The sequence below is a fragment of the Loxodonta africana genome, chromosome 12 (assembly GCF_030014295.1).
Source record: "Loxodonta africana isolate mLoxAfr1 chromosome 12, mLoxAfr1.hap2, whole genome shotgun sequence".
NCBI classification, from domain to species: Eukaryota; Metazoa; Chordata; class Mammalia; order Proboscidea; family Elephantidae; genus Loxodonta; species Loxodonta africana.
The window spans coordinates 88,300,253-88,326,564 of NC_087353.1; the positions used below are offsets into that span (position 1 = coordinate 88,300,253).

A 26,312-nucleotide genomic window follows, 5' to 3' on the forward strand; every position below is an offset into this window, starting at 1 on the left:
AGACCTCCGCTCCTTGTACAGCCCCTTGCCATGGCTAAGGAGCCAGGGGAGAAAAGGGAGGGGGCTGCCCCACCCCAGAGGTGCCCCAGGCTCTTGGCAGAGCCAGCTGGAGCCGTTAGAAGCAGCTGCCAATGACTCATCTCCCACTGCCCCCACCCCACCACCTCAAACACACCCTGGGGCTGGGAAACAAGCACCCAGCCCCCGATAGCCCTGCTGTCTCCAAACCACCGACCCCTCTGTCTGCCATCAAGCCCCTCCCTAATCATACCCCACTCTCTTCAGAAACCTAGTCCTCCCCCCCAATTCCCAATCATCCCCAGAGCTGGGACACTTCCCATTTTCTTTTATTTATACAAAAACATATTTTTAAATATAATTTATGAAGCCCCCCAAGCACCGGTGTCTGACTTTTCTATCACCACCTCACTGCCCTCTTCACTACCTCATCCCCCTGTGTCCCCAAGGACACAGTTTGAGGGGAGTTGGGAGGCAGGGAAACGTCTGAGAGTTGTGGCCTGACCAAGGCACTGTTCTGGAAACAGACACAACGATGGGTCCCTGTTTCAATTTGGGCAAAGGGAGGCAATAGTGAAACAGGTCCCCTCAACAGAAAAAGTTAGGACAAGGACGATAGAAAAACAAAACAAAACAAAAAAGGAAAAATAAGACCAAAAACAAAAAATAAAACTCAAAACCTTCAATATGAAGGCAGCAGATGCGGGAGGGGCATTTACAAGGGGGAAAAATGAGTTCAGTGGTGACAGCAGCAAGGTCAAGACATCAAAGTCCAATGATTTTGTCACTGGGCCATGACACCCCTTCCTTCCTCCTGGGACATCACTCCACTCCTGGGCGTGCAGGCTAGTCACTCTCCTCTCTTTGGTCTGCAGGGACAAGGCCCATTAAGGTGAGGGGGAGCACCTGGAAGCCCTGACTGGGGATCGGAGGGGTGCTGTGGGGATCCCTGCCCAACCACCCCTGTGGAAGCTAGGAGATTATGGGCCCTTCCTTTCCCTCTGGTCTTACCCAATCCTGAGGGAAGGCTCCCTCATCTGTAGTCTGGAGTTCCCCACCTTGGGGGCATGTGATTTCTACACTCCCATATGGCAGAATCCCCAAATCCAGTCTCTCCAAATTGCCAGCTCCCACCCCCATGGGTTCAAAGTGCAATCCAGTGGAGAGCAGGGATGGGGGACTCTATGAGTCCCCACCCGACTCTACCCCAGGAAGAAGGGGAGGCTTCGTCCCCGGGGTTCAGAGCTCCTGCCGCTCCATGGCTGTCGGGCCACGTGAGGAGGCCAGGTCAATACTGAGGGGTTGGTCCTCCTGGCCCGCCTGGGGCTCCAGGCTTCGCCTGGGACTTCATGTGCTGGACACTGGCCAGGATTTTCTTCTGGTGTCCTGCCAGAGTGACTCCAATTCGGAGCAAGTCCCTGTGGGAAGAGGGAAAGCTAGGTGAGACCATAGGGCGCCCTTAGCAAGATACCTTAAGCTCCAGAAATGCTGTCCCCTCCAAGTTGCCAGCCAATCAGAAAGGCTAACGGGGAGGAGAGTCTAACGTCAATAGTCGCCAGGCAGTTTCTGAAGGAGTCAGCAGTTGGGCCACGGTCCTGCATAGCCTCAGTAGAAGGTGAGGCTAGGTCTCTCCAGGGTTGGGTCCACAGGGGGCAGGGCCGAGAAAGCAAGGAGGTGGGGGCTATGGCCAGATCCTCCAGCAGGGATTAAGAAAGGGCAAAAAGGTAACAACCAGACAGGGAGGCAAAAAAGACAGGCCAGAGAAGGGCCCACAAAATAAGGCTGGGGAAAGGGGCTACACAGATTACTTTACAGGGGAAAGGCAAAGCCAGAAGGAAAAAGAGCTAGGAGGGGAGGAAGGGGAGGCACCAGCGCCAGGACGGAAGGGGCAAAAACCATCCGCCCCCTCCTATCCTGCTGCCTGGAGACTGACACAAAGGAAAAAGAAGAGGCAGAAATTGAAGAAAGGCCCTCGGTCAAGAGGAAGCTGGAAAAATTTAGGAAGGAGAGTGCCCAGGCCCAGGGGATAAAAGGCTCAGCCCCAGTACCTTGCTTGGCCTGAAGAGGGCCTCCAGGACCTTTGTGATTCTGGGTTCTATTCCTTCTATTTCTATCATTCTACCATGGGGCAAGAAGAGACTTTAGGAGAGAAACCGGAAAGCAGGAAGGAGGAGTGCCAGAGAGAGGCCAAAAGGGAAAAACATTGTTTGGGAGATGAGGAATCATAAAACCATTTAACTCTAAAGCTGAAAAGCATCTCCAAAACCTAGACCAATCTTCTCCTTTTATGGGTGAGAAAGCAGACCCAGTGTTGACACGTTGTTAACGTGAGAGCTGGGCCTGGAATGTAGATAGATGCACAAAGATACATATGGATGGGGGGGGCGGGGGGAGATGGCTCAGGGCTGTGATGTGAGGAGAAGGGGGTATGGCTGCCGGGAAGACTCTCTGAATTCTCAGTCCCAGCAGCTATTACTGCTTTTGCGGCTCTTCTGGGTATGGTGCAAAACAACTCTTCCCTAGCGTTGCTCCACTGAGAAAACAGAGCTGGCCACAGGAGGTGACCCCAAAGACCCCTGTGAATCTGTGGGCCTAGTTCAGGTTCCCATATTCCTTGTTCCCAGACTTCCCTCTGGCTGCTCCGCACTGACCACTGCCCCTTTTCCCCCCGAGATCCTGCCATGACTTACTCGGTGGAGATCTGGCTGACCAGCTCGAAGGAACCAAATCCAGCAGCTGCAAAACTTTCTTCGTATCTTCCCATCTTAATAGCTCGAAGCCACTCACCCACAGAGCCGAAAGCTGAGTAGTGGGGCTGCCGCTGATCCAGGAGCGGGTGTGAGGCCCTGAGAGGTGGGGATGGGAGGACACCCTGAGCACCAGGCCTGAGTCAGGGTGGGGAAGTTGAGCCCAGCCCCGTGGCCAACCTTAGAGACGGACAGAGACCATCCCACATACCACCAAAGGGATGGATACTTCCAGAGAGGGAGCTCTCGGGTGGTGGGCCCGTTCTCTAGGGTCCTCACCCGCCGTTCTCCCTGGCCACAATTTTGAGGCTGGCAGGGTTCCGGATCATCTTGTCAAGGGAGCTGACCACCTGGGGGAAGCGGGGCCGGGCATTCCGGTCCTTCTGCCAACAGTCCAGCATGAGCTGGTGCAGGGAGGTAGGGCAGTCAGGGGGCGGGGGCAGCCGGTAGTCCTGTTCAATGGCATTGATCACCTGGGGTGGCAGAAAGAAGCACTGGGTAAGGACACCTGGGGAAAACGGAGATGCCAAAGGGCTCCAAGGAAATGGGGACTTAGCAGATATTGGGATGGGAGCCAGAGCCCCCCAGAATGTCAGATCAGTGTATCCTTGAGGCTGAGGCTGCCTGTGACTGGATGCCTGAGACATTTAACCTCCCAACTCTACCCTCCTTCTCTGTGTCCTTCTGGGATCCAAACATGCTGTATCAAGCTCTTTGATACAAAGATCAATTCTTCCTGCCACGCTCACCATCTCAAGGACCCAGCAGTGATGAGCAATCTGTGATCTCCTCCAACCTCACATCCCAGGTGAGAGAATATTATAGAAAAGTTTGGTATGATCATGGAACACTTACATCCTGATTACTCATATCCCAGTATGGCCGTTCCCCAAATGACATGACCTCCCACATCACAATCCCATAGCTCCAAGCATCGCTGGCAGATGTGAACTTTCGGAAGGCAATGGCTTCGGGGGCTGTCCATCGGATGGGAATTTTTCCTCCCTGCAGAAGGGGGAGAGAAAGGTGAGCTGAGGGACTCACAGGACCCAGGCATACCGCCCCTTCCTTTTGCTTTTTTCCCCTAGTTCAGACCTCCATTCTTTCTGGGACCCAAGTACCCAGCTACCCAACTCTGTTCTCATCCAAGACACCTAGGAATCCTGCTCCCTGGTCCACATTCCTAAGGTTCCTCAGGTCCACCTCTTGGTCTGTTCCTGGTTCTGCTGCCTGGACCAGAACTGTCCATGCCCTAGCCTCCCACCTTTCCACTTTCCTCTCCACCTGGCCCTAAGAACCCAGTTCATACCACCCCTACCCCCATCTCCAAGCCTTACCAGAGAGCTCGTGTAAGTGGGATCAGAAGAGTTCTCCTCCAGGAATCGGGAAAGGCCAAAGTCAGAGACTTTGCAAACAAGGTTGCTGTTGACCAGGATGTTGCGGGCAGCCAGGTCTCGGTGGACGTAGCTCATCTCAGCCAAGTACCGCATGCCTGAGGCAATGCCCCGCAACATGCCCACCAGCTGGATGACAGTGAACTGTCCGTCGTTCAGCTGCAGATTGGACGTGGAGGAGGGGCATGGTGAGGACAGCCCACCCACCGTCCCTCTTCTTTCTATTTTCTAAACCGTATCTCTCACTTCTAGGCCCCGCTCCTGCTCGCCTGTAAGAGAGACCTGCCCACACAGTGAGAAAAGTCCTGCTCTTTTCTCTTATTGTGTTATCACAATGCTTGTAATTGTTGCGATTTCAAACATATGCATTTATATTTAGTCTTTCTTAATCACATCATAAGGAGACAATTTTTCTTTCATGTAACCTAGGTGAGTGCTTTACACCCAGGAAACACTCAACAAGGGCTTTTTATCTAATAAGCTCCTTTGACAGCAACAGAGTTCTGTCAGCTAGGTGTGCACTCCTGTACTCTGAGTTACCTGCCTACAGGTGGAGATGGATTTGTGCTGATCCAGCTGCAACCTCGCTCAGCCCTCATGGACCGACTGGGTATGGTTTTACAAGACAGCATCAAGGAACCGGAAACCCCAGTAGCTTAGTGGTTAAGAGCTATGGCTGCTAATCAAAAGGTCGGAGGTTGGCAAGTCAAATCCATCAGTCGCTCCTTGGAAACCCTATGGGGCAGCTCTACTCTGTCCCATAGGGTAGCTATGAGTCGGAATCAACTTGATGACAACAGGTTCGGTTTTGGTTTTTATCAAGGAACTGGGGTATGATCATTTCCCACAGAGCCAAAACCAAGGGTCTAAAGCTCAACCTTGACCTTTATAGAGTTTACTCTTACCAGCTAAACCAGCCAGTCCCAGATGGTTAGCTAATCCCATCTTCTGGTTTTAGCTAAGATGTAGGGGACCCTGCAGGGCCAGGCACACAGAGTCCAAAACCCGAATTCTTAATCTATCCTCCAAACCTACCCCCATCCCAGCTGCATCTCACTTCTTGGAAACTACTCACCCAGCTTCTCGGGCCTAGACCCGAGTCTCCCGTGACTCCCTCTCTCCCTCACCCTCCACTCACAATCCACCAGCAAGCTCTGCTGGCTCTGCTTCCAAAACCCATCCCCACTCCATGTACTTCTCTCTACCCTACTGCAAACCCACTGCCTGAATGACCGTAACTGCCTCCTCACTGGCCTTTCTGCTTCTGCCCTAGCACACAGCCAAAAGGATCACCTGAAATATCTCACTCTCCTGCTTAAATCCACTGATGGCTTCTTCCACGCCTAATAAAATCCAATTCCTGACTAAGGCCATGAGGCCCACTGTGGCCTGGGCTACCACCTGTCTCATGACCTACCAGCATTCCTCTGCTCACTAATGGTGGCCACCCGGCCTTTCTGTTCCTGAAACATGCCAAGTTCCTTCCCGCTTGGGTCTCTACTCTCTGCCCCAAATACACTCCCTCAGCGTTCTCAAGGGTGGCTTTTTCTCATCTACCCAAATGTCAACTCTTCTAAAATAGGCCTCCCTCTACACCAACAACTGGGCCTCTGTATGGTACCAACGTAACAACACACAAGGGAGGAACAGGTGACATTACACTACTCCAGGGGCCTGTCTCCACATTGCTCATGGTGGAGCAAGAGTACTTTTCCCAATGGGACCCAGGCTGCAGAGCACAGCATCCTCTAACAGTCAAGCCACAGTGCTCAACTGTGAACTTATCAAAAGGTCAGCTATAACTGCCATACGGGAAATACAGCAAAACAAGCTAAATGACCCCACAAGGAAGAATTCAATAAATCCAGAGGTAGCATCCAAAGGGACGACTGGCCCAGCTCCTTAGCACATCAGTGTCGCGACAAGGAACTTCTCTGAGTTTAAAGAGGCGTAAAAAAATAAAAACCAGCTGCATGCCTGGTCCTGACAGGATCTTCCACTGGAAACCCAGGAGTAAAGAACATTTTGGGGACAACTGAGGAAATTTTAATATTGAACGGGCATTAGATGATACTAAGGAATCACTGTAATTTTATTCAGTTCAATAATGTTATTTTGCTATGGAGGGAAAGGTTTTGACATTTTAAAAAAGCTGCATAGTAAAGTTAAAAATATACTAACGTTCAGTAAGGCCTGTTAAATCAAGTGACAAAAATAAAATAAGCTCTACCCAACTCATCCCCAGACACTTTTCCATTATCTTAACTTTTTTTCACATCTGAAATTGTTTACTTTTTTAAAATGCCCATTTGTTTGCTTTTGAATTCACAGTCTCCCCATTAGACTGACTGCTCCCCAAGAGCAGATAACTCCGTCTGTCTTGTTCAGGGCTCTGACCCCAGTGCTGAGATCGGTGGCTAAATGCATAGGAGGCTCTTGGTAAATATTTGCCAAAAGAACAAATGACAACCCCTCAGTAACCCGAGGGCAGCTGTTCCCTGGAGAGGCCAGTCCAACCCTTGCTGAAGGAAAGGCCTGGAGCAGGAACTCAAGCTTTTCTGGAGGGAAAAGGGAGGGCCTGGGGGGGCCACAGGAGTCCCTGGGAGGTGCAAACGATTAACACGCTTGGTTGCTAACCCAGAAAGTTGGTAGTTTGACCCCACCCAGCGGCACCAACGAAGAAAGGCCTGGCGATCTGCTTCCATAAAGATTAAAGCCAAGAGAACCCTATGGAGTCCAATTCTACTCTGATACACACAAGGTCGCCATGAGTTGGAGTCAACTCAACAGCAACTGGAGGGTCAGAACACAGCAGCAGGAGAAAGGCTGGAGAGAGAGTGACATGGGGCCATCTGTCCATGGCCTCTGCTCCTTGACAGCTCCAGCCAGCAGGGGAGGGAGCAGGGGGTGGATGTAAGAGGTCACAGATTGGGGGCTCACCCGCAGGAATGAGTCCAGGGCGCCATTCTCCATGAATTCAGTGAGGATCATGACAGGTACGCTGTTGGTGACCACGCCCTCCAGCCGGATGATGTTGGGGTGCTCAAACTGACCCATGATGGAGGCCTCGCTCAGAAACTCACGCCGCTGCCGCTCCGTGTAGCCGCCCTTCAGGGTCTTGATGGCCACACAGCTCTCCTTCTTCCCCGGGGCCTTGAGCCGCCCCCGGCACACTTCACCAAACTCACCTTCAGGAGGGGCACTAAGGGTCAGCTCTCCTTCCCTCATCGTCCTTCCCGTCCCTGTCCCCAGGTGCCCAGCATCTTTCCTCTTACCTGCACCGATCACCTCCTCAATCTTGACATAGGAGACATCAATCTCTTTTGCAAATTCCCTCACAGCCTCATTAGGATCTTCGTAAGTGAAGGGGTCAATATAGACCTTAGTACCTGAGAAATTGTTCAGGGCCCCATGAGCAAAGAAGTAACTTCCTACTGGACTCAGATGCCCAGGTTCCTAGCTCATAGCTCCCTCCCCTCAACCCTTCTTCCCTCCAGGATAGGCCCACGCACCATGCCCAATGAGATACTGTCCGTGTTTGTCTGAGTATTCAGCTTCTCTCCCATTGTTCTGTTTCCTGTAGCCCACGGGATAGAAGCAAAAGGTAAACTGAGCCACACATCTCTATGTTCCCAGAGGGACAGGGTGGGAAGGAAGGGGTGGGGTCATAGAGGACTCCAAGTGGAAACTGGCTCATGGGCACCCAGGATGGTTGTCCTGAAGCAAGAGGGCGGGGCCACCTACAGGGGGGCTTCATAGGGGACTCCAAGTGCCGACAGCCCTCACCTGAGGCAGATAACAGCGATGATGATGACCACCAGGACCAGCACCACACCCACGACTGCTGTGCCTGCGATTAAAGCCAGCTGCTCCCGCCAACTCTCATTCTCTGGGAGGAAAAAGCCTGTTGTCAGGAAGGCACAAAAGCCCTCTGAGGTCCCAGCTGCAGCCTCCGAGGACTAAGCATGCCCCCCTGAGAAGAGGCCCCAGCAGCTGTGACGGTGGGGATAGAGGACACAAGCCAGGCAGGTTCAGAAGTGCACAGTGGTTTTCAAACTCTCTCTCACAGGCCCATGAGCAGGAGGGGACATTTCCCAACTGTGGTACCACCAGAGCACTTTTGATTTTATTCTATTATACATACTGGTGTCCACAATAGGTTTCATTTGAGTGAAAGGTTCCAAAGGTTAAAAATTGGGTTTATAGCCAAAAAGTGGAAACAACCCAAATGTCCATTAACCCAGGAATGGATAAATAAAATGTGGTATATCCATACAACGGAATATTATTCAGTCATAAAAAGAAATGAAGTACTGACACATGTTACAACATGGGTGAACCTTGGAGACATGCTAAGCGAAAAAAGCTAGACACCAAAGACTGCATAGTGTATGATTCCATTTATGGGAAATATCCAGAAAAGGTAAATCCATAGGGAGAGAAAGTAGATTGGTGGTTGACGGGCTGGGAGGATGGAGGGGTTGAGAATGAAAGGCTAAGGGATACGGGGTTTGTTTTGGGGGTGCTGAAAACATTCTAAAGTTAATTGTGGTGATGGTTGCACAACTCTGAATGTACTAAAAGCCATTGAATTATATACTTCAAATGGGTGAATGCTATGGTATTTGAATTACTTCTCAATAAAGCTTTTAAACTAAAGCTATTAGAAACCACTGATCCAGCACATTACAACTAACATGGGTTATCTCGTTTAACTCTCAAAGCATGGGTTATCTCGTTTAACTCTCAAAGCGCCGCAGGAGAGGCTTCATTATATACCATTTCATTGGATAGGGATCAGAAGGTCAAGTTTTGGCTAAAGGCCGCACAGCAGGTAAGCAATGAGCAGGACTCACACTGAGCAGTGGTCTCTAGGCTCTTTTTGACAGGCCATAATGCCATGCGGCTGAGAAGGGAGGCGCGTGACAGTGTGACTTTGAGGGTCCTGCAGTGCACAGGCAAGGCCTCCCGCCACACATCTGCCCTGCCCTGCTCCCCAGGCTTACTCACCATCCAGCTGGGTCTGGCTGTGGTGCTCCTGACCAAAGGGCCCATAGCCAGCTTCAGAGCGTGCCCGCACCTGGACCAGGTAGCTGGCACCCCGCTTCAGGCCCCGTAGCTCTGCCCGGTTTTCCGATGTCTTCAGGAACCGCACACTGCTGGGGCCCTCTGCACCCTGTGCAGAAGGAGGAGCTGGCCGTAAGCCCGGGCCCTCAGTTTCCACTGCTGTTCCTGTGGCCCCCCACTCTCTGCCCCCCATCTCTAGCATCTCAGTCCTATTGTGGGGCAGGCAAGGCTTTTGTGCTCAGTTACGCACCACGCCATGTTTTACATTCGTTGTATCATTTAACCCTTGCAGCACCTCAGTACAGTAAGTACTGTTATCTTATAGATGGGGATACTGAGGCTTAGCAAAGCCAAGGGGCTTGCCCAAGGCGACGTGGCTAGTAAGGGGCAGAGCTGGGACTGTCCCAGTTCTCAGTGCTCGGCCCACTGCCCACCCCCACCACGAGGGCCAGAGCCTGGCCTCACCTTCTCGTGGTACTTGACCTCATAGTCCAGCACAGCCCCACTGGGTGCCCGGGGGACAGCCCATGCCAGACTCAAGCTGCTCGGTGATGACCGTGTCACTCGGATGTCAGACACTGGAGGAGGCACTGCAAGAGACAAAGACGTTGGGTAGGTCTGTCCCTTACCTTTTTCCAACTCCTTCTCTGCTGGGTACACTTGTCTCAGTGTTCTGGCTGCTTCAGTAGTTCCTTCTGACTCTCTGACCCCAGTCCTCTCAGGAAGACCCTTGTCCTTGTCCAGCCTACCTTTGCTTCTCTTTCGCTTTCTTTCTGTCCCCACCATCTTCTACCCTACAAGTCTTAACCCTTCCATTCTCCTAGGAATCCCACTCCCCAGCTCCTGCCATTTCTCCTTCAGGCCTTTAGTCTGTCCACCTCCCGCCCTGGCCTTTCCCACTGACCTCTTCTGTCTGACCACAGGCTACCCCAGCTCCCCATCTCACCCTCACGATCGGTGGTGACGTTGACAGGCTCAAATGGTACAGGCCCTGCGGCTAAGGAGGACACCCCGTTCAAGGCAGTGACCTCAAAGGTATAGGTGAAGTCAGGACGCAGCCCCCGAACTGCCACCCAGGGCTCCACCAGGTCCCGGGGGCCGGGGTCGAAGGTCAGGTCTCCTCCACAGGGTGTACAGGAACCCCCAGGGCGGCACTCCCTGCAGCGGAGTGCGTAGGTGAGGTCCTCTCGGCCGCCGGACTCAAGGGGGGCGCTCCACTCCAGGCGAAGTGAGGAGCCGTTCAGGCGGGAAACCACGCTGCGAGGTGCGGAGGGAGGCTCTGCGAGAGACCAGGGAGTCAGGGAGGCCCACCAGGTGGGTAGGAAGGGGGCAGTGGGAGAGCCTTGGCCACTCTGGTGCCTTATCTTGGCAGTGGCCCATTTCATGGCTTCTCCGCTGGAAGGACCAGCATGCCAGGGTCACAAGGGAGAAGTCCTGGGAGGATGGGGCCTGTGGTGTTGGCTGAGGGCCCATCCCAGGGGTCCGAGCTCCCTCCCCAGCGAACCAAACCTGGTCATTGGTCACTTACTGGTACAGGGTGCACCCCGGGGGTCTGTACGAGCCCGGAAGTACCCGATGCGGCACTGGCAGAAGGATGAGCCGATGTTGTTAGAGTGGCTGTTGGCTGGGCATGGCTGGCAGGACCCTTCCCCTGCCAGGGGCTTGAAGGTGCCCTGGGCACAGGCTGAGAAAGAGAAAGCGTTCATCAAAATCACGCACCCCTAGTCCCCAAGAAGATTCAGCTGCTCTGAAGGCTGCATGAAGTTCTAAGGAGGGAGCAGGGAGGAAGGGTCTCAGAAACCTCACCTCTAAGAGGATAACCCTCCCTCCAGAGCAGAGGTCACAACCTTTTTCGACCCTGACTCCCCATGGGCAGTCTGGTGATGCCCGCGTATTCCTGCTCAGAAGGATTTTAAATGCACACCACAAAACACGTAAGAATACACAGGACCCACTATGAAATATAATTGCTAAAACATTAAGAAAACAAGTTTATGATATAACAATGCACGACTTTCTTTACTAATAAGAGACAGCTGCTGATCTAACCACCACTATAATACTGGAGTTACGATGAGTGAAAACAGTACTTTGAGATTCTTGAAGTAGCTGTAATGGGACGTGTACCGGAAGGTGGGAATGTCTGTGATTTGTACGGTGTCCAGTCTGGTGCTAGGGCTGCTGGCCCTATAATCCACATGGAAGGAGCAGCCAGATTCCACGGAGAGATTAGTGAAGATAAAAAGTCATTTATACTCCAATAACAAATGTTTTGTTACATATATTTTTACCACAATTAAAAAAAAAAAGTCATTTATTCTTCCATCAAAGTTCACAGGTCCCATAAATTCTAGCCACAAAACCTAGGTTAAGAAACCTTGTTCTAGAGAAAATGTTCAACACCCCAAGAGTATGGACCCTGGACACCCTTTTAATTCAGGACTGAGGTCACTCCTGAGGTTCATCCTTCAACCAGAGATTAGACAGGCCCAGAAAACAAACAATAATACACGTAGCTCAACCAAGTATACGAGACTAAATGGACACAGCAGCCCAGGGGCAAGAACAAGAAGGCAGGTGGGACAGACACGAAAGCTGGATGAATGAAAATGGGGAATCCAAGGTCAAGAAGGGGAGGGTGTTGAAGTGTCGTGGAGTTGGCAACCAATGCCACAAAACAATATATATGTTTTCGTTGTTTAACAAGAAACTGATTTGCTCTGTAAACCTTCATTTAAAGCACAATCATAATAAAAAGAAATCAAATACCAATAAATTAGAGAAAACCCCCTAACAAACAAGCATTGAGACCATGATGCCACTGTCTGTCCTCTGAGCCCCAAACCTGAGCACAATCCTGTATCCCAGGTCAGTCTCCTACGTCCAGAATGAAGAGAAAGAGTTGGAAATGGTTTGAGGGAAGAATACAGAAGTGAGGAAGAACTCAGAACTACGGTGGGGGTTATGAAAACAGGCCCTCCACTAGCTGAGGGCCAAGGAAATGAAAAATGTACGAAATGGAAATTTAAGAAGTGGGTCTGGGGTTGGGGGTCCAAGGGTTCCCCCACTATGGATAGGAGCAAGTTTTATAAGGGAGTCGCCAACCCTCACCTCGGCACCTGGTATTCCCCTCGGCTGCCTCGAACCCTGAAGCACAGCTGCAGCCAGTGACAGGCTGCTCGGCCCACTGGCCATCCTCCCGGCAGTAGAGGCTGGGGCTGGGGCCAGGGGCAGGTACAGCATCGGCTACGCAGCTCCCTGTCACAGGCACCACAAGCTCAGGAGGCACAGTCTCCGGGAAGTGGGTCAGGTTCACGGTCAGCTGGGCACACTTCTTGTAGAAGAGGTGCAGGGACAGCAGGGCCATGCAGGCGCCCTGGTCCTGGAAGGCCAGGTAGAAGCCGGCCTTGGTGAGTGGGCCTAAGCGTAGTGTCTTGACGTTTACCTTCCCTGTAGCCTCGGCCCCAGGGCGCTTCCGGGTCAGGTGCTCAGCAGCCACTGTGTCCACCTGCCAGGATGGGGAAGAGACTCACTGCTGCTGTCCTCCACTCTCCCCAAGGATGTCTTCCAGCTCACCCTCTTCCTAGCCTCCTCCGTTCCTGTTCTGGAACCTTCTCTCCACCTTTCCCAACATGCACTTTCCTGCATGTTCCAACATTATCTATTAAGACTTGCTGAGCACCTATGATCTGTCAAGCCCCTGCCCTGCACCCCCTTTGCCATCTTTTCACTCACTGTACAAACATTTACTGACACCTACTCTTTGCCAGGCCCTGAACTCAGTGCCATGGAAACGAAAATGAATGAAACACGAATAAATTATAAAATATGCTGAGTGCTAGGGCAGGAATATGAATAGAGTGATGTAGGCCCCAGGGCAGGGATTATCAGCAAAGACGTCACAGAGACCTCTGAGCTGGAGCTTAAAAGACAGGTAGGAGCAGGGTAGCAAAGGCAGAGAGAAGGCATTCTAGGGAAGGCACCAGCAAAGGCGTGGGGCTGTAAAAGGGCCAGGCAGAGCCAGAGAACGGGAGAAGTGTAGTGTGGCCCAAGCACAGTGGGATGGAGGAGCAGCCTGAGGCCTGGGCCTCCTCAGGTGCCAGGCCAGGGAGCTGGGTGTTATTCTGCTGCTCCACCTTGCAGGTAGCCCTGGTGGCATAGTGGTTAAAAGCTTGGCTGCAAACGAAAAGGTTGGCAGTTCAAATCCACCAGCTGCTCCTTGGAAACCCTACCGAACAGTTCTACCTTGTCCTATAGGGTCGGTATGGGTCGGTATGAGTCGGAACCAACTGGATGGCACTTAACAACATCCACCACCTTGGAGACCCCCTTCTTCTCTCTCCAAACTTAAGCCTCCTGCTTCCCAGCCCCCAGCTCTTCCTGCCAGGGGCCTTGAAAGCCGTCCCTTAGCCTCTAGATGACCTGCCCTAGGTGCCCAGGCACCTTGATGTAGGGGTTCTCCATCCAGGCTGGCGTGAGGGCCGTGGCCGTGTCAGCATTGCTTTCGTAGTAGAAGACAGTAAAGGTCTCCTTGCAAGAGCGCCCGGCCCGGGGCAGGGAGAGGCACTCAAGCATGGTGAAGCGCAGCGTGGCATACACATGGACTGCACCGCGCCGTGGGATCCAGCCGGTGCGTAGCCAGTGGGCCGTGCCTGGGGCCCGCTGCAGGTCACACACCTCGTACGTCCTCACGCTGTGCTGCTCCTCATCCAGGCCACTCAGCTCCTCCCACTGTGAGGACAGGTGTCAGCAAGGGGGATGCTGGGGAGAGGGCCACTGCAGAAGGGACGGCTGCTGAGGGGGTTCATCAAGTGGGGAGGGATTGAGGAAGGAGCAGCAGTATTGGGGGGACCTCGGAGGAACAAGGGCTTAGAGGAGCACCCACTCAGGATTCCTCCTCCTCCATGTCCCTCCCAAGCCCCAGGCCCTGGGTCCAGCCCTTACCTGCCCCTCCACCTGAGGGTACGTCACCCACTTCAGGTCAGCAGTTTCCAATTTTGTGTTCAGTAGGGTCTCTAAGACAAAAAGACCCACAGACAGTCAGTGCTTGGGGAGAGACCAGGAAGATCAGAGCCCAGGAACGGAGATAGGGGGATCCTTCTAGCTCCAAGTTAGAGGGTTTGGGAGGCAGCTGAGACAAGGAGGGGAGCAAGTCCTACCCTCTGCCTACCCTCCTTGTTCACCTCTTTTTCTGAGCATCAACCCAGAACTCCAAGGTCTAAGCTTTCCTGAATTGAGAGACCACTGCTGTAGGAAGGGAAAAGGGTTAAAATTCGATCCCTGACCTGGCCCTGACCCTGAGAAGGGCAAAGGGCTGCTGGCTAGGGGAACACCCCTCCCTGCCTCTGGCCCCACATTCTCTGCACCAAAGTCACTACCTCCCTACCCCCCAACTTCTACTCCTCTTCCAAGTCCTCACCCCCTTTTAGACAAAATACACAGGTCCTTCAGATCCTGGTTTTCTCCTGGGAGGTGGTGCTCAGGCCTGGAGCACAGCCCTGCTGACACCCCAGCCCCTACTCCAAGGCTCTCCCACCAGTTAGTTGCCTTTCTTTGGCCAGGAGAGGAGGAAGTACTGGAGGCCAGGATGCTTGGGTTCCTGCCCTGGCCCCCACTGAGGCCCCACATCTGGATTTGGTTATGGGAAGAAAAAGGGGAGGTGATTTTAGGGGTGTTTGGGGGGGTGAACACACCTGGGTCTGCTCTGGATTGGGGGAGGGGATAGGGTGCTGGTGGAAGAGGGGATTAGGAGAAACAACAGCTCTTGGCAGCGAGGGCAGGAGGGCAGGTAGAGGAATCCCCTCAGAAGCCAGGCAATGTGGGGGGCAGAGGCCGGGGCCTGGGGCAGTCAGCAAGGGGCCAGCACCACACCTGGGCCCAGGACTCCCCCATGGAGGTTGCAGGAAAGGAGGGAAGGTGGGGCAGGCGATGTAGCCTCCTCCCCGGAACCAAATGGTGTCCACGGGGCTCGGGGGGAACCTGGCCAGCCCGAGGTGAGTCCCAGGGCCCCCATGGGTGGCGGGAGACAGCCCAGCCGGTTGGGGACAGGATGCCAGGGTTCTGGGAAGGGGGTGGATAGAGGCAGCTGTCTCCACCCTCCATTGTTCCAGCCTGGATAGTGTTTTCCGGTCTCCAATTTACACACTGTCTGTTTCAGGACTGTCTGCTGAGCTCTGAACACTCACTTTATCTCACCCTGTATCAATCTTGCCTGCCTCAAGCCTTCTTAGAGCTCTGTCTTCTTACTTCTCACCTCTCTTTCCTGTCTCTCTCTGTCTCCATTTCCCTTTCCGACTGTAACTATCGCTCCATTTTCTGTCTCCCTCTTTTCACCTGTCCTGCAGCAAATGACCTTGGATAAATCACTTCTCTCAGTCTCAGTCTCTTCATCTGTAAAATGGGGCCATGAATACCTCCAACCCCCTGGGTTACTGGAATGAGAAAAATAACACTTGTAAAGTGCTTTGCACAGACCTAGGGCTTAGAAAGCACTTGGGTAATGAGTTGGAAGTATTACTCCCTTTGCCACTTTGCATTTTTCTTTCCCTCTCACCATACTTCATCCTGGCAGGGTTTTCTTCTCCTGCTTGCCTTTTTTTCTCCCTCTACCAGTTTTTCCCCTTCTCCTTTCTGTGAGCTGGGAAAGCCTCTCCTCGCTCCCTCCCCACACCCAGTCTTTGATCCCTAGCCCAAAGCAGTACTGCCCAGCCTAGGGGAAAAGGGTTTTCTAACAGCCTTTGATTCCTCCCCTTCAGCAGCCCCCCATGGCCCACTCCCCAGAGACCCCCTTTGATTCCAGGCAGTGAAAGGAGGGAGGAGGCAGCTCACTGAATGGAGATTAAGGACATAGGAGGGCTTGCTGGGTTCTTGGCTCCCCCTCAAGGGAATAAGGAGGGGAGAGAGACACACATGAAGGAAGAAACATTTGGGGGAATATGGAAAACAATATTCTTTTGGAGAGACCAAATTAAAACAACAAAAAAAAAAACACCAAACCCGTTGCCATTGATTGCAGCAAGAGGTGGTAATTGGGCTGTTAGTGAGACTTGGGGGGCTGTGTAGGTCGGTCTCTGCTGGGTTGTAGTGTTGGATAAAGAGCCAGTTTCTCTAGGACTCAGGCTGGTCTGGAGTCTAGATGGCTTTTAAAGAGACGGGGTGCAGCCTGGGAAAAACAGGGAGAGGGACCCTCTGCAGCAAGCCCTAGGATTTTTAGAGAAGTCGGGGAGTTTTGCAGTGTGAGTGCAGAAGGTGGGCCTCTTGCCTGGTGCGGAGGGGAATGGAATTGTAAGATCAAGGTGTGAACCCTCAGAAACTGGGCGGGGGTGGTTTTATGGCCTAGCATGAAGGTCTGCCTTGTCCAGAAACGTTTCCTCATGTTTGGCGTGAGGTGGGAAGTGGAACAGAAACTTGGGGGAGTTTTGAAGATTGGGGTGGGGAGAAAAGGAAAGGCTGCCAGGGCCGTTTGGAGTTTGGAGTAAGCGTTTGGGGAGGCGAGGTTGGGGAATGTCCCGGGACAGAGCTCGACTCCATCTCTTTCCCAAACAAAAGAAAACTCCACTCCCCCGCTGGGCCGCCTCCTCCCCGCCCCCCTCCCGTTCTAGCACCACGGGTCAGAAGTGTTTGGGGTTGTGGTTCCAGGACAGTAGACAGAGGTCAGCCCCTCCACTCCCAGGCCCAACTTTGGGGGCCCCAGGATTCGCGGGGTGCCCCTAAGCAGACTCACCTTCTAAAGCGGCGGCAAGCGAAGCCCAGCAGAGAAGCGCCCGGAGCTCCATGGCGCCGCCTCACTCCGGTTGGATCTGATCCTAGCTTGGGGGGCGCTAGCCCCCCCCAGGTCTGACCCCCCCCCCCGACCGGGTACGAAGCCGACTCTCCGCCGGAGACTCTCCGTCCGGGCCCTCAGTGCGGGGCCATGCGGGGCGCGCCGGGCACCCGGCGGCGGCGCCCAGGTGTGGCCCCGCGTCTCCGCCGCGCGGGCGGGGGACGTCCTGGCAGCGGCCGCGCGGAGGAGCGCAGAGCGAGACGTGGCTGAAGTCGGGGGTCCCTTTGGGGCCTAGGGGTCCCGCCCCGGCTGGCTGGGGGTGGGCCGGCCCTCGCGCTCTCCCCCCCTCCCTAAAGTCGCGGTGCTTGCGCCGCCCAGCCGAGTGCGCGCTGCGCCGGCGGGGAAGGTGGGAGCCCAAGCTGGGCTGGAGCGGGAGGGAGGGAGACTGCGGCGCTCGGTCGGGCGGGCCGGGCCGGGGCTGGGCCAAGCGGGGACTGGGCCGGGCGGCGCCTGGCCGGGGAGGGAGGGGCGCGCGGGGAGCGGTGGCGAGCCCCCCTCCCGCAGACCCGGGCTCGGCGAGGGGGCCTGGGCACCCTGATTGGAGCACGCACTGCTGAATAATTCATGAGGAAAGCGAGCGGGGCGCCGAGCGGAGCAGGTCGGGAAGTTGGGAGAAAGTTTGGAGAAGGGGGAGGGGCGGCGGGCAAAGAGCCCGGGGGCCGCCCAGACGTGCTCAGTGGCCGTGCGCCTGGCCCGGGATACCGCGTATCGGGGCCGGGGCCGGGGCCCTCCGTGGCAGGTCCGAACCCAGCAGACACGAGGGAGCGGAGAAACACATCCAGCGACATTGAGGGCCGCGCAGGCGTGCGCGAAAATGTGCACCACACACACAAAGCCAGTTCTGAACTTCCTGCGGACTTCAGATTCCAACCCTGGATTCCCACTACCCTCTCGTTGGTGCAGGGGACTTTGGAGGGAAAGAGAAAGGGCTAGAAGCTTTTGATGATGGAGAGTCGCCCAGCAGGCCCCGAGGCAGTGAACTTGGTTTAGATAACCCTGGAGTAAAGCTTCGCGCAATCTTCCAATAAACAGTAGGTAGTAGGGACCTACTGTGCGCGCAACCGGGGAGGATAAGGGGCAAATGGGTTGAGAGAAAGAATATAGAAAAGTCGACGAAGTGAGGGTAAGTAAAAGGTCGTGTAGATCCGAAGGGTACCGACTTCCAAATCACTCCCCTCTCACTCTCGCGCTTGTAGGGGGCTCTCCCGCTGCCAGCAGCCCTGACCCCGGGGGGGCGTCGCTGTGGCTGGTTCTGCTGTCTTTCCTGGAGCTGTTTCCTGTCTGGCTCCTGGGGGCCCTCGGGATGGCTGGGAGGGGCCCTTCCTTTCACTGCCAATTCCACCCCCCACCCCAGTCCTATCAGTTAACGGGGAGGGTCCAGGAAAGCAGCGCTCCTCCCACCAGCCCCCTTCTCCTGCAGGGCACCTAAAGCGTGGGCGTGGGGTGTATGGGGATCACTACAGGAGTTGCCTGTGGAAGGTCTGGAAGGAAACGGCTTAGATTCTGAAAGTGATTTAGGCGGCCAGAATCTGGAGGAGCTGTGGAGCTGAGAAAGAGGGAAGGAGGAGTCTCGAGATGCTTGGGGAGCTGCCAAGTGCCTCCAACCCTCCAAAAAGGACAGCCAGGCCTGCAATGACCTCTTGTCCCAGCGCACTTATCTTCCTGTCACAAGAGGTGCTCCCCACACCCCTGGCCTTCCTCGTTGCCCTGCCTGGGTCCTGCTCTAGGGTGGGGGGGTCACCGAGGGCAGGAAACAGCCGGCATCTCTGGAGCCAGACAGCCCAAGCTGAGGCTGGGAATCCCCACCTCCCTCCTGACCAACCTGCTCTAAACCCAGTCTCCCCTTTACTTACTCGGCGTCTCTCTCCAGGTTATCCACCCCCTCCTCCCCAGAGAGTCAGCACCCCTGATTCTCTAGCCTCTAGAAATTGTGTCTTCTCTCCCCTCCCAGGCTCTGCCCTCAACCCCTTCAGGCCCTTGGTCTCTTGAACTTTTCATTTGGTGGGGATGCAGTTTATCATGGGGACTAGGGGAGGCAGGGAGGTGAGAAACATGGCCCAAATGGTGGGGAGACGGGCAATTTCAAAGAAATGAGGCTGGTGGGGAGAGAGGTGAAGAGGTATCAGCAGTTGTGAGGAGGGTGACAGCTCACCTGTATATCTGACTCCTGGGGACCAGGCCCCCTCACCAGAGGGCTGATGGTGCTCTAGGTTAGAAAATGCCCAGTTTGTCCCATACGGTGGGGTCATCAGGCCCCGCCTCCCAGCATGTCATCCAGTTCCTAGTACCTAGTACAAACCAAACCAAACCCTTTGCCGTGGAGTCAATTCTGACTCATAGCAACCCTGTAGGACAGAGTAGAACTGCCCCATAGAGTTGCCAAGGAGCGCCTGGTGGATTTAAACTGCCGATCTTTTAGTTAGCAGCCATAGCACTTACCCACTACACCACCAGGAATAAAAGAACACAAAAACCTTTATTAAACATCTATTATGTGCCAGCTGGAGCCCTGGTGGTGCAGTGGTTAAGAGCTATGGCTGCTAACAAAGAAGTTGGCCGTTCAAATCCACCAGCTGCTACTCGGAAATCCTATGGAACAGTTCTACTTTGTCCTACAGGGTCACTATGAGTCAGAAAAAAATCACTGGCAATGGGTTTGGTTATGTGCCAGCTGATCACTCTGTAAAACATGTAGAATGAGATTTGTAAAACATGTTTCTTAGTCTCAAAGATCTTATGTTGTCATTGTTAGCTGTCCTCAAGTTGGCCCCTGACTCAAGGCAACTCCATGCACAATGGAACAAAGTGCTGCCTGGTCCTGCACCATCCCTGTGATCAGTTGTGGATCAGACCATTGTGATCCACAGAGTTTTCATCGGCTGACTTTCAGAAGTAGATCCCCAGGACTTTTCTCCTAGTCTGTCTTAGTCTGGAAGCTCTGCTGAAACCCAGTCTGTGTTATAGCAGCACACAAGCTTCCACTGACACGACAGGCTGCACTTGAGATGCACTGACTGGAAATCAAACTCTGGTCTCCCACATGGAAGGTGAGAATTCTACTATTAAACCACCAATGCCCCTCGAAAAAAAAACAGTTGCCGTCAAGTCAGCTCTGACTCATGGATACCCTGTGTGTGTGTCAGAGTAGAACCGTGCTCCATAGGGTCTTCAGTGGTTGGTTTTTCAGAAGTAGATGGTAAAGCCTTTCTTCCAAGGTACCTCTAGGTGGATTGGAACTTCCAACATTTTCATTATCAGTCCTGTGTTCACAGTTTGTACTACCCACGCACTCTAAAGATCTCATACTGTGGTAGAAATCCTATCGTTTCCTCTTTCCATGGAGATGACATATGAGATTTTTACTCTAATGCTCAGAAAGTGTGAGGTCTGTCCTCTGGATATGAGGTTGTTACCTCAACCCTCAGACCACACAGGACCACTTCCCAGGCAAGCGACTCCAGTGGATATTAATTACACAGGTGAGCATCCCTGCCACCCAAACAAATCTCGGGGCCCTCCCTTTCCTCATTATTAGAACATTTCACTGTCCCCCCACCCCAAATGTTAGGCATCACCCCTGTTCCTCGTCCACTATCAATCTGCTGCCAGCACACGCTTCCTGCCAGTACTTGTGTGGACATCCTTGAACAGCCAGTGAGTTGTATTTTTTGCTTTTCACATTGCTACAGCCGTTTTGAGCAGTTTTGTAGTTAGGACTTTTACTATATGTAATAAAAACAATGAATCATCCCTTTTCATCGTAAATTATGTAAATTGTTCTTCCTCTTCCTACATCCCGCCTCCCCTCTTCTGGCCCACCTAACCGTGTCAGGCCCAGGGTTGAGTTTACCTTGACTCTCACAAAGTTGGGTTCAGTACCCCTCACTTATCTGGCTTCTTTCACAGCCTTGAGCAGTGAGTATTGAAAATATAAATGGTTTTTCAAGTGAGTCACAGCATGAGAAGATGTGAAATGGCTTGAAACCTTACAGCTCTTATGTGAAAAGAAACATAAGAAGTGTTTTAAAAGTTTTGACATTATCAGTAATGAGTTGTGAAGTTCAAAGAAATGTTTGTAAACTCTCAATAATAAAAGAAAAAAGTTAATCAGCCATACTAGAGCAAAGACTGAGATATAGAGAATAGAAAATGTTACCAAATTGTTATTATATAAAGAGGTGATCAAAAAGTATATGTACATCTAAGAAAAAGATAGGAGCTAAAAGTACTGTAGAAGTGTGTTGGGCAGTGATTTACTACAAATATTATTTTTCTGGATTTTTTTGATTGGATTTGTTACATTTGTAACATTTTCTCAACCTAAACATTAACTTTTGGACTTAATTTTATATTCATAATTTTCTACTTTTTTTTTTTTTTTTAAAAGAGGGTTCTCTAAATTGTATAAACTTCAGGTCCCACTAAACCTAAATCCACCCCTGTCTGATCACCACAAACCTAGCTGAACTTGTTGCATGCAAAGGTGTAGTAGACACATGGATTTAGACTTTATTAATTACTGATTGTATATGTACTTGTATATGGTTTTCAGTTTCATGAAAGCAGGTATGTGTAAGGGAATTTTTTAAAAATTGAGGTACCTGATAAGATTTGAAATGGCTGGCTTGAGATTTGGATGTGATTCCTTGGTTGCTGGTTCCATTTTCGCCCTAGCAGCAGCCATCTTTCATGGCGTTTCTAAGAGAGGAATATCCAGTAATGATTGACACAATTACTCTGCTACCTCCCCTCCCATCATATACCCTTGTAATTACCACACTGTAAGGAAACCCTGGTGGTATAGTGGTTAAGTGCTATGGCTACTAACCAAAGGGTCAGCAGTTCAAATCCGCCAGGCGCTCCTTGGAACTCTGGGGCAGTTCTACTCTGTCCTGTAGGACCACTGTGAGTCGGAATTGACTCGGGGGTGCTGGGTAACCAATCTAAGAAAGATATCTGTGTCTGTTTAAGTTAATCACCATATGACTTCCTGTGACAGGATGTCCTGCCTTATAATGATCTACTATCAATCAAGTTTATGGGTATCAATCAAGTAATGCCTTTTAATGATGTAAGCCTGTAATTGCCAGTCAAGTAATGTGTGTCATGTCCTTTGTCCCCCCCTTTGTAAAATGTCATCAATAAGTTGCCATATTGGATTGCTGGATTCCTTCATGTGGAATTCATTCTATCTCCAGCTCAAGCTCTCTCTTTACTTTCAAGAAATCTCTCAATTTTACTTTAATCAGAGCACCAGTTATTACTCTTCGACATTCATTGGTATAGTTAGCAGGATTCTGAAAGCATATTATTTATGCATTCCCAGGAAGTCGTGGAACCAGCTTACCCTGGTACTAGCAAGGGCCCCTTGTGCCCAGAAATATCTCCTCAAATTCTCCAGGTTTGCTGGAAGTAAGCCTCTCAGGTTGAAGGCTCTGCTTATTGCTAAGGTGGCTGTTTGAGAGATTTATTAGCTCTCTTTTTTCTATATTTTCATTTTCTACTCATCTCCTGAGCATCTTGCTGGGTTCATTACCAAATTAAGTTTGCTGGGGCTGCCAGCTCATGGCCAGTATATTTCACTGAACTCCCTTTTCTTTCTGGTGGACCATAAGATTTTCACACGCATTTAGGTCTTTAATACTTGCAGTTTTCTCCATAATATGGGAAATGTCATGTGCAAGGCTGAAGCAGGACCCCCTGAAGGAACTCCTACAGATTATGATTATAAGACTAAACATTATGGCCCCGTTCTAGTCTGGCATGCACTTATGGAGAGAAATTTAAAGGATCAATGGCTATTGTGGGGCCATTTGAGTTAACTAAGTTGAATTTTCTGCTCAGTAGATTAGAGGCTAAGGACTTATGAATAAAACTAAAGCAACAGTAAGCATTTTTTAACTTGTACTTGGAAGCTTCTGAAAGAAATCACAATGCTAAATTTGCCTCCTTGCAGGAGACCATTTAGAAACAAGCTAAACAAATTAAAGAATTACAGTGTCAGAGTGCTGTAACCTCAATAACTACTCCCCCAGCAACAGCTCCTATATCCTTCCTCTCCAAAATAGCTCCCTTTCCCAAAATGGCTCCCTTTCTCAAAATGATGAAGTCCCTGGCACCTGTAGTCCACCCCCAGTCTCCAACACCTGGCACCCTTCCTTGCCTCTGGCCCTCCAGCAGTTACTCTCCCAAACCCCTCTTTACCTACCTACTCCACTGAAAACCCCCCTACTGAACTTACCTATTACCTCAAGGAATCTCCAGAAGAAGTAAAACCTGTTTGTGAAATGCTTTTTAAAATTAAATTCCCTGAAGAGGCTCAAAAACCACCACAAGTTACTTTTGTTCTCTGGTCAAAAGCAGAAGTTTGTGCTATTGTTAAGGAATTTCCTAACCTTCATGAAGATTCTCACAAAATCACTCAAGAATTTAGAATCTTAGCTGATGCCTATGAACCTGGTCTGGTAGATACATATATCTAATAAATTCACTGATAGGACCAGGTGACACTCAAAGGTGGCTGGAAAGGCTTGATGGAAAACTCCTACAGAATCCCTAACCATCTGGCCTAATGTCCCTGGCATGGAGTTAACAGCACATACCAGTTCTACTCTGTCCTATAGGGTCACTATGAGTCAGAATCAACTCGACGGCACTGGGTTTGTTTTGTTTTTGTTTTTTTTTTCCACCAGAATTAGTGTCACAAACTTTTTTGAAGCGATCCTAAAGGTTTTCCCCTGAAAAATAGATTGGACCACAGTTCAGAGTTACAAACAAAATGAAGATGAAAATGTTTTTGATTATAGGGGCCATTTGACTAAAGTTTTTCGAGAATCCTCTAGTTTTTGAGTCTGGATCCCATATTGCTTTCAATTCCCTTTTTGTCAATGGCCTCCATCCAGAGCTCACTGAGTTAGCCAAACACAGAAAATTAGATTGGGAAAATGAAAAAATTTCACAGTTAGCTCTCTAGTCTATAAGCTGTCTCAAACTCTTAAACAAAAGTCTAGGGAAGCTGAACAGAGAGCTAATGCTAAACAAAATCAATTTATGGCCTTGCAATTACAGCAGTTACAGACCCAACCTCAAAAGAATTTCCCCACAGAACAGGTCCACCCAACATATAGCTAAGACTTGCTCCTTGCTTGTTACTACTGTAAAAACTTTGGACATCTTAAAAGGGAATGTTTAAACCTAAAAAATGAATTGGGCAACCTAACACCAGATGTAGCCCAGAAGCAAATAGAATGAAGGGGCTCTGGGACCAAATCAGAGGCTTTTCCTATGGTAGCACTAAACTCTCAGGGAGAAACTACTATTCAAATAAATGGAGAACCATGTAAATTTTTGATTGACACAGGTACTACCTTGTCTGCAATAAATCCCACAAATTTACAAAAGCCCTTGCCCCAGAGTAATAAGACCTCAAGAGTTGTGGAGGTCATTAATCAAGAACAGATTTTAACCCATTCCCAGCCTGCTTATGTCTCTTTAAGTCCTACAGAGGACGTGCACCTTTTTTTGCTCAGCTTAGACACTCCAGTAAATTTAGTAGGAAGAGATCTGTTATCCAAATGGAATTGCCAAATAAAATTTTCAGGAACAGGAGAAATGCTACTACACTTGTCTGAAGCCAACCAACAGATAGATTCTGTGAGACAAAATAAGTTAAGAAGCTTATTGCTGTTTACAAGCACTCAGCTTACAACTTCAAGGTCATTCCCCTACTTTACCCAATTCTATGGAATGTCTTTCTGTACCTGAAAGTTTATGGGCCACTATTTCTACTGATGTTAGTCGGGTCCTATCAACTGAATCCATTAAAATTCAAAAACGTACCTACAAACCCTTACCTAAAATTTCTCAATACCCTTTAAAACAAGAAGCTATGGAAGGCTTCTTCCTATAATTCAAAACTTTTTGGCTAAAGACTTAATAATTCCTTGGACCAGTCCTTGCAACAGTCCAATTTTCTCAGTTAAGAAACCCAAAAATTGGGACTGGAGATTTGTACAAGACTTACATGCTATTAACTGTATAGTAATTCCAAGATACCCCGTAGTTCCCAACACTCACCTACTCCTTGCTAATGCTTGTTCTGAAGTGACTCAGTTTACAGTAGTTAATCTTGGCAGTGCTTTTTTGTTTCTTTCTTTTTTTTTTTTTTTTTTTAGTATTCCAGCCCATCCAGGCAGTCAATATTTGTTTGCCTTCACTTGGGGGGACCAATGATTTATCTGGACTGTCATGTCTCAAGGTTTTACCGAGTCCCCCACTTATTTTTCTCAGATTTTACATGCTGATTTACAGACTTTACAGTTCACTGAGGGGTCTACATTATTACAATATGTGAATGATTTACTAGTCTGTTCTAACTCTCAACAGGTATGTCTTACTGATAGTGTACTGTTGTTACAACATTTGGCCAGGGGTGGTCACAAAGCCTCCAGAGCAAAATAACAGTTGGCCCAATCTTTTGTTAAGTACCTGGGACATATTATTTCAGCAAAAGTGGTCACTATAGACCCCAGAAGAAATGAAACCGTGTTAGCTTATCCTGTCCCTACTACCAAGAAACAGTTAAGAGGATTTCTGGGACTCTGCAGCTATTGCAGAACTTGGATACTTGATTTTTCTTTGCTGGCTCAATCTATTTACCATTATCTAAAGAGTTCAGAGCCTGACCCCTTCCAGCTCTCTGAGGAAGGCCAAAAGGCCATCACTCAACTAAAAGAGGCGTTAATTAACACTCCTGCTCTAGGGTTTCCTAATTATAAATTTAGACTTTTCACTTTTTGTCCATGAGATTTCCAGGAATGCTCTAGAAGTCCTTACTCAAAAACATGAACGACAACAGATACCCATTGGTTATTATAGCATCCAGCTGGACCCCATTGCAAAGGGCTACCCCCTTGCCTTAGAGCAGTTGCTGCAGCTGCTAAACTAGTTGAAACCAAAGCAGATATGTTTTTAGGAAATCTTGATGTTTATGTCCCTCATGCAATGTCAGTCATTTTAAATTCAACGCTTACTGAACATCTGTTAGCCAGCAGGCTGACTTCTTATGAAGTTCTCCTTTTGGCTGCTTTTAATATTTAGTTATATGCTGTAACTAACTCCATGGGACAGTTCTACTCTCTCCTATAGGGTCGCTATGAGTCAGACCCAACTTGATGGCACTGGGTTTGGTTTTTTTGTTGTTGTTGTTTTATACTGTAACTTGCTACATCGCTGTCTTTACCTGATAATGATGACCATCCACTC

At 50.6% G+C, this 26,312-nt stretch overlaps 1 protein-coding gene across 1 annotated transcript; it reads right to left on the bottom strand.

Moving 5' to 3' along the window:
* Positions 1 to 331: 331 nt before the first annotated feature.
* On the bottom strand, positions 332 to 17,394 carry EPHB4 (EPH receptor B4). Its single transcript, XM_003422485.4, has 17 exons — positions 16,950 to 17,394; positions 14,171 to 14,241; positions 13,670 to 13,957; positions 12,338 to 12,734; positions 10,755 to 10,910; positions 10,173 to 10,505; positions 9,692 to 9,816; positions 9,170 to 9,335; positions 7,946 to 8,048; positions 7,672 to 7,736; positions 7,435 to 7,548; positions 7,100 to 7,347; positions 4,103 to 4,318; positions 3,621 to 3,770; positions 3,045 to 3,238; positions 2,709 to 2,864; positions 332 to 1,436 (listed from the first exon to the last, which is right to left on the bottom strand). The coding sequence occupies exons 1-17, from the start codon at positions 16,999 to 17,001 to the stop codon at positions 1,307 to 1,309; spliced, it is 2,964 nt and encodes a 987-aa protein (XP_003422533.4). The 5' UTR covers positions 17,002 to 17,394; the 3' UTR covers positions 332 to 1,306.
* Positions 17,395 to 26,312: the final 8,918 nt, after the last annotated feature.

What these genes read in the sequence shown, in the direction of transcription:
- EPHB4 (XM_003422485.4), bottom strand. Translation starts at nt 17,001, where the DNA reads ATGGAGCTCCGGGCGCTTCTCTGCTGGGCTTCGCTTGCCGCCGCTTTA. An exon ending in CCCTGGACTCATTCCTGCGG is followed by an intron (nt 4,319 to 7,099) that starts GTGAGCCCCCAA and finishes TCCAATCTGCAG; the next exon opens with CTGAACGACGGACAGTTCAC. An exon ending in CCACTTACACGAGCTCTCTG is followed by an intron (nt 3,771 to 4,102) that starts GTAAGGCTTGGA and finishes CCCCTTCTGCAG; the next exon opens with GGAGGAAAAATTCCCATCCG.